General features: G+C 41.9%; 1 protein-coding gene across 15 annotated transcripts in view; it reads left to right on the forward strand.

Annotated features, from left to right (window-relative positions):
- The window catches only part of Lmo7 (LIM domain 7), a 202,100-nt gene that overhangs the window by 63,488 nt on the left and 130,888 nt on the right, over positions 1–7,724 (forward strand). For all 15 annotated transcript variants that reach the window (XM_029541827.1, XM_021203121.2, XM_029541820.1 and 12 more), the window contains exon 2: positions 4,295–4,365. In XM_029541827.1, the coding sequence (XP_029397687.1) occupies positions 4,295–4,365 (71 nt within the window). The remainder of the gene's footprint in view (positions 1–4,294; positions 4,366–7,724) is intronic.

Consider the following 7,724-nt stretch of genomic DNA (forward strand, 5'->3'; position numbering starts at 1 on the left):
CCCCCAGCTCTGGTCAACTCCACTCACTCAGTCCCTGCTTGCTTTGGCCCAAAGATTTATTTATTATTATACATAAGTGCACTGTAGCTGACTTTAGGCGTGCCAGAAGAGGGCGTCAGCTCCCATTACAGGTGGTTGTGAGCCACCATGTGGTTGCTGGGATTTGAACTCAGGACCTTCGGAAGAGCAGTCAGTACTCTTACTCACTGAGCCATCTCCACAATTCCATCATTAAAAACTTTAAAAAAAAAATCTGAGTTGCTCTTTATACTTTCAACACGTAGGAATTGATTTTGAAGGTGGTGAAGTACACTAATTTAGACTTCTAAACTCTAAGTAGCTGGAACACAGTGAATTACTCATTGTTTATATCTGCCCACCACTTCACCATCTGATGCACCTGTCACTCTCACTGGACGCCCAGGAGCTGCTGTTGGGTTTTAGAGTCTGTTGTGTTGCTTTTCTGCAAAGTTCAGCTTCTGTGCTTCACATTTCTTAGTGGTGAAATAGGAAGAAGAGGAGGGTGAGGAAGAGGAGGAGGAGGAGGAGGAAGACTGAGTCAGTGAGCCACATAGATATTGAGAAACTACCCATTGTAACAACTGGTGCCTTCCTCTGCCATCTTCTGTGACATGTAGGAAACCAAGGACTTTGCCTATGCCTGATAGAGTCCAACTTCTAGTGACAATTGCTCCTTCAAAATCAACCTGTTCATTACACGGACACTGGTGATTGTTAAAGATATAAAACAAATAAAACCTAAAATAGCTCTCATTTCACCACTTATGAATAGTTGTTATTGGTCTCGCTCTGCTCTACTTGTACGATTCTTTCTTATAGAATTATAGAAAACATTTTAAGGATTGTTTTTGAGAGATAAATCTACCTTTATTATATAAGTTGAAATTTTGTGTATATTTCCTGGTGTATTTTTATGTATCTATCATGTTCTAACCAATCTCCTATTGCTGGGTAATTTAAGGTGTTTGCAACTGTCATTTATTTCTATGATATCATACAACTTGTTTTGTATGTCCCGTGTGGTCTCGTGTTAGTGTGAATTCCTAGGTTTGCTCACTCCGGTCTGAGGCTGTACAGACTTTAGACGTTTTAGGTTGTGGGTGTGTGTGGGTCTCAGGGCATGTGCTCTTTATGCACACTATGCATGGCCTACATTTACAGCTTAGAGGACAGCTGTGGGAATGGGTTCTCTCTTTCTACCCTGTGGGTTCTAGGCATCAGACTCCAGCCACCAGGCTTGGCTGCAATCCCCTTTACCCACTGAGCTATCTGTCTGGCCCCAGCTTTAAGACTTCTGATACACAAAACAAACCATCTTTGGGGATGCTGGCCTTCTTCAGTTACTGAGCCTGCCAGATTTCCATGTCCTCGACATACAGATTATTATTAAAAATCTTTGACTGGGGGCTTGGGACATGGCTCAACAGTTGAGAGCTCTTGATTCTCCCTGAGGGGACCTGAGTTATAGTCTCAGCACTCATATCAGCCAGCTCATAAATATCTGAAAGCCTAACTGTTGGAAATCTGACACTCTTCTGGCATGAGTGGATACACACACACACACACACACACACACACACACACCCATGAACACATACATACATAAATAGAAAACTGTCATCTTGTTCATATAGTCGGGCTATATTTTTATAAGTGTAGTATAAGTAAAGTATGGTTTTATCATAGTTTGAATTTGTGAAAGATTGAGTGCATTAGTATTTTGCCATAGGAAAAGGGGCAGAAATCATATTGGAATTTTGCCTTTCTGTAATTTTTTTTATATTCATTAACAAAATTATGTGTGCATGTTCATCCACCATGTATATGCAGTTCCTGAAGAGGGCACTGGAACCCCTGGCACTGGTGTTACAGATGGTGGTGGGAATCGAACCTGATCCCCCCAGGAAGAGCAGCTGGTGCACCTTAACCACTGAGCCAATTTTCTAGCTCTGTTTTGATCATCTTTTAAAATCAGCTCCTCTGGGTTGGTGGAGTTTCTGAGTAGCTCTATTTCAGTATCTCAACTTTATTCAATAGGATTCTAGGCATAATCCAGAATGGCTAGGTCTTAAATTATTGGAGTACCGACAAGTGGTAAATGCAGGATTGAATCATGTCACGGACACGGTGTGCACTCTGGCTACTGTCACTCTGTACCATAAAATATCTCAGCCTCTACACATGAGTGGGCAGGTAATTGATTTTCCTGTTTCAGATGAACAGACGTGGGCGACAGGTGGTTTCATGTGTCTGAGATCTCATAGCTTTTAGGTAGTGGAAGTGGGGTTGAGTTTAGCTATGTGTGACTCAAGCTCCTTGCCTCCTTTCTTGGGACACTGTGCTCTCTGGACTGGCCGGCCCATGCACTGTGGTGACCTCTATCCATTGCTCTCCTGGTGTTTGTAGCTCACAGCCTTTCTTTCTTCAAGGCCTCTACTTCCCATCTAGATTGGCTTGAGCGTGTCATGGCCGTCCTGTGCTTCTGAGGGGTTAGCTTTCATTAGAGACAGTGATCCTGACTGTGTTCAGCATTTCATGGATAGGAGAATTCCCGAAGAGTGAGCTATTGCAGGGTTTTCCTTACGTGGGTCCACACTCACTTTGAGTTCGTTTCTGATCTGTTTGTGGGAGGATATCTGGAATTACTTGCACAGGTTATCTGAGCTAATCCTTGGGTGGGTCGCTCAAAATACTTCTCAAAGGAGTACATCATTCTGTGTAAGCCGAATGCTATGCTTTTACGTCTTTACTTATGTGACTGAGCTCCCAGAGGGAAGAGTTATTTGCTTTTTATTGTTTTTTTTTTTTTTTTTTTTTTTTTTTTTTTTTTAAAGATTTATTTATTTATTATATGTAAGTACACTGTAGCTGTCTTCAGACACTCCAGAAGAGGGAGTCAGATCTTGTTATGGGTGGTTGTGAGCCACCATGTGGTTGCTGGGATTTGAACTCCGGACCGTCGGAAGAGCAGTCGGGTGCTCTTACCCACTGAGCCATCTCACCAGCCCCTGCTTTTTATTGTTAATCTTTAGACTAGTGTTCCCAGCAGGAACAGAGACACCAGGCTCATGCGCAGTTGTCTGGTTCTACTAGAGGTGATTGCTATAGATGGGGAGGACCATCTCCTTCTTCCTGGGTTTGAGGCTATCATGGCCTGGCCAGGCTCTTATGAAACCAACAAAGTCAATCTCTCTCTCTCTCTCTCTCTCTCTCTCTCTCTCTCTCTCTCTCTCTCTCTGAGTATAGACCCACACCACCATGCCTTGCTCTGGTAACTTTAACTAGAAAGAGGGCTGTGGTTTTGTGTTCTAACGATTCAGAATTAAGAGCTCTAGGTGAACTGCAAAAGGCAGCACCAACAGTGGGTTAGGTGGAGTGTGGTGAACATTCCTCCATCATGTGCCTGATCCCCTTAGCTGACCTGGGATGCAAGATTCATGACTTTCAAGTTCATGATTCCAGAAAATGTATTTTCTTTCCCCCAGAATGGCAGGTAGGACAGGGATTCCTGCTGCCAGCTGCTGGACATTTGCCTGGGGGTGGGTGGGGGGAGCTGCTATTTACCTTTGTTAATGAAATGAGGAATTTAAAGATGGAATTGTGGAGCTGGAGGGATGGCTCAGTGGTTAAGAGCACTGACTGCTCTTCCAGAGCTCCTGAGTTCAATTCCCAGCAACCACATGGTGACTCACAACCATCTGTAATGGGATCTGATGCTCTCTTCCGGTGTGTCTGAAGATAGCTACAGTGCACTCTTATACATAAAATAAATAAATCTTTAAAAAAAATGGAATTGTAATCAATGATGCACATATGTAAATGCTATTTTAAGGTTATATTATAATTGTGTACATTTACTCTTAGTGGAGCACTCATTGTTTCTTTTTTTTTTTTAAATACACTGGAAATTCAGTTTAGTTTTTTTTAGAAGTATTTATTTTTTGAGATTACAATATAATTCCATCATCTCCCCCTTCCCTTCTCCCTTCAAGCCCTCCTGCATACCCTTGCTCTTTTTCAAATTCATAGCCTCCATAACTTCTGCTTACCATCCTACAAAATGATTATGCTCGAGGAAACACTTGCTGTTTCTGTGTGCTTGTTCATAGTAAGAAGTAACACACACTCCTACACAATTTCCTATGAAGAATGGCTTTTTAGTGCTACGTGCAAATCATTCAGATTAAACATTAAATGCTTATTAGTTAATAAAATTGTAAATTTGCCTTGTTTCTTAGCCCTATTTAATTAGTACTCAAATCTGTCTTTTCAGGCTGTAACTGAGAAGAATTTTGAAACAACGGATTTTCGAGCCTCTCTAGAGAATGGCGTTCTGTTGTGTGAGTAAGTATTTCAGGCCTGCTCCCTATAGTCACAGGCTTCTGTCCTTGGTCCAAAGCAAGATTTGATCCCTGCAAGCTGACACCTCTATGGTATGAGCCAGTAAAGAAGGAGTTATCGGTTTAGATATCTAAAGATAGTGTCAGTAATATATATTATTTTTAATTAATAAATAAGCAAGAGTCTGTTATTGCTTTATGGGTAGATCATTAAGGAAGAAGCTGATTATATCTGACTATTACTTGGTATATAATTGCCTCATTATAAAAGATCCTTTTCATCCGTAAGACATGATGGTCAGAGTAGCCAATTCATCTTTGAGGTTTAAGTGGAGTCATTGCATTACCTAAGTTAATCTGAGTCACTGACTATTTATTTATTCAGTTAATAGGTACCATTGTGAGCAACATTCTAGACCCTGTTTACCAGACAATGGGCTGGTGCCCCGATTGACAGTATAGGGTCCACCTTGTTTGCTTTGTGCTTGGGTCTCCAGTGGCTGCTTAGTACAGTTAACCAGATAGGTGGTTAAGATCAGGCCTGTGAGGGAAAAAATTAAATCCTGGGAGAAAGTAGGAGTTGCAGAAGTGAGCAAATAAATTAAAAGAATGTACTTGAGTACCCACCCACATTCTTTGAAAGCACTTGGTAATTCCAATCTAGACTCTTATCACGCAGATATTTATGGAATCTGTCTGCATGTAAACTCTGGGAGTGGACTACAGGAACCTAGTTGTGTCCTTTCTTTTTTGGGGGGGGGGGCAGGGTTCTTGTAGCCAGGATGTACCACCATGCTGGCCTACAGGCTGCTTAGCCGCTTTTGATTCTTCTTCCTTTGAAGGGCGCTGTTTGCAACGAAGGTTCCAAGTGAAGGGGTTAGATTCCTTTTCCATTTTGCATGTTCACACAAGTGACTCGACTTTTATTTACACTCACAAGTGATTTTGAGTGCTTGAGCCTGATTTTCGTCTGTGAGGTAGAGGTCATAGCCTTTGATTTGCCTGGTTCCTGGAGCTGCCATGACACAAACTGTCATTGATAGTTTAGGTCTGCATAAGCTAGGGGAACTTGGTATAGGTACGAGTTGTTAGGAAGACGGCCATGGGAACCATGGTGTTGCTAGTTGTCCAAAACTCCTTTGTTTGAGAATATTAATTCCTTAATTCACTCCACATGACATTACTGGAATTAAACCAGTTGTGCTTTATAGAAATGTCAACTTTCTGTGGTGTCACCCAGGAGAAGCCCCCTCAGGGCCACAGATGAGGTTGAAAGGACATTTTTCCTCCTCTGCCGTGTGCTCACAATCCTTGTTGAGTAATATTTAAACTCACTTAATTGGCTTGTTCAAGTGGTCGGCCGAGAGGAAATGATCTTGATTTAAAAATTGTGTTATTTAAGTGTTTTCTTCTGTGTTTGAAAAGATAGAGGAGAGAAAATACCTGTAAAGGTGTGACCCAACACTGCCTTTGCTCTGAGCTTGGCTGTGTAAGGGTTGACAGGAACACCCATCTGTGGATTCGAGGCTCTGCGGTCTTGCGGAGGAACTAGACGGCATTGTACAGAATGTGGAGATTTGTTTAGATTTATGAGAGTAGGTAGTGTAAATAGATGCTCTGTTTAAAGAAGACCTGTTGTAGGTTACATCTCTCTAATGATTAGCCATTGCTCAGAATAGCTTAGGGATCTATCCTGTAGAATAGGGCCTCCATACATATGTAAATAAACATGTTTGATGGTGGCACCTCTTGCGTTTTATTTATTTATTTATGTTATTTATGTTATTTTTACATGCATATGTGTTTTGATCAAGTCCTTTCCTTAGTCTCTCATCTCTGACTCCTCCTACCCCCACTATTCTCTCCTAATTTCATGACTTTTGCTGCTGTTGTTGTTTGTGTTTGTTTTTGCATCCCGTTGTTCATCTAGTGCTACCCGATTGTGTATGTGTGTAGGTTACTGGAGAATGGGTAAGCTCTGAGGAGTCGCATCCCTGAAGAAAACAGACTCTCCCTTTCCTCGGAGCGTCCACTGCCAATAGTTTCTCAGCCAGGGTGGGACTTCATGACCTTCTCCCCACTCCATGCTGGGATTTTGTCTGGCTTCAGCTTGCACCAGTCTTGTGCATACTGTCACAGCGGTTGTGTGTTCAGATGAGCAGCTGCTGTGTAGTATTTCCACTTCTGGCTCTTCTAATGTTTTTGCCCCTCTTCTCGGGTACTCCCTGGGTCTTGGAAGGAGGAGGTATGATGGGCATGTTTCATGTATGGCTGAGACTCTGCTGCAGTCTATTAGCCTCTCACCTTTGACGGGTTATAAGTCTGTTCACTGTAACATGTCTTCTGTATTTAACCGCAGTTTATGACCAGCTCTGGCTCTGAGTGATTTGAAATGATTTCCAAAAGCTACTATTTCTCCCCAGGCTAAGATGAGCCTGGTAAGATATATATCATTACAAATGAAAATATCCCGAGTTGACTAGAAACACTGTTTTGACTCAAACAAATTAGAGTAGAAATAATTTCTATATTGATCCAAACTAATACAAATTAAAATAAATTTAATTTCTACTTTAAAAGTAACAACAAACAGTTAACTTCAGGCAAATACATTATAAACATATACTGTTAATAAGGGATATATTTATATAAATGTATATATGTATGTATCTAATTGCTATTTTTAGCATCCTCAATTTTTACCATTAGTGAGTTTCTTACTATTTTATCTAGTATTTTCAGCATTTTTTTAATCCTTTAAAACCAATTGTTTTTCAACTGGCATTCTGAGACTTCCAAGTCAGGAGTTGGAGGAGATTTTTTTTTAGCTGCTTTCACTTAACTGATAGTAGGCAGTCATTTCAGACTCAAGTTAGAAACAACCTCTGCACGTTTCAGGCAGCATGCCCCTTTGAGTAGCAAGCACTGCCCTGTGTGCTATTGACAGGCTGTTGTAGACCATTGGAATGAGCTTGTTTATGGCAATAAATTTTGTTCTAGCAAGCTTGACTTTGGTACTTAGTGAGTTGAAAGCTGAAAGTGCGTGTGTGCGTGTGTGTGTGTGTGTGTGTGTGTGTACTCACGTGGGCATGTAGAAGCCACCAACATTGGCTACTCTCTTGATTACTCTCCAGTGTATTTGTTTGAATCTGGAGTCGACTTATTTGATGGGGCTGGTTGGACAATGAGTTCGGTGGAGCCCTTGTCTCTACCTCCCAAGAGTTAGGATTAGGAGGCTCCAACACCTGGCTTTTTGAATGGGTGCTTAAGGATCTGATCTCAGGTCTGCGGGCAGGCAGGCAGGCAGGCAGGCAGGCAGGCAGGCAGGCAGGCAGCAGGCAGGCAGGCAGGCAGGCGGCAGGC

The sequence above is a fragment of the Mus pahari genome, chromosome 8 (genome assembly GCF_900095145.1).
Source record: "Mus pahari chromosome 8, PAHARI_EIJ_v1.1, whole genome shotgun sequence".
Lineage (NCBI taxonomy): Eukaryota > Metazoa > Chordata > Mammalia > Rodentia > Muridae > Mus > Mus pahari.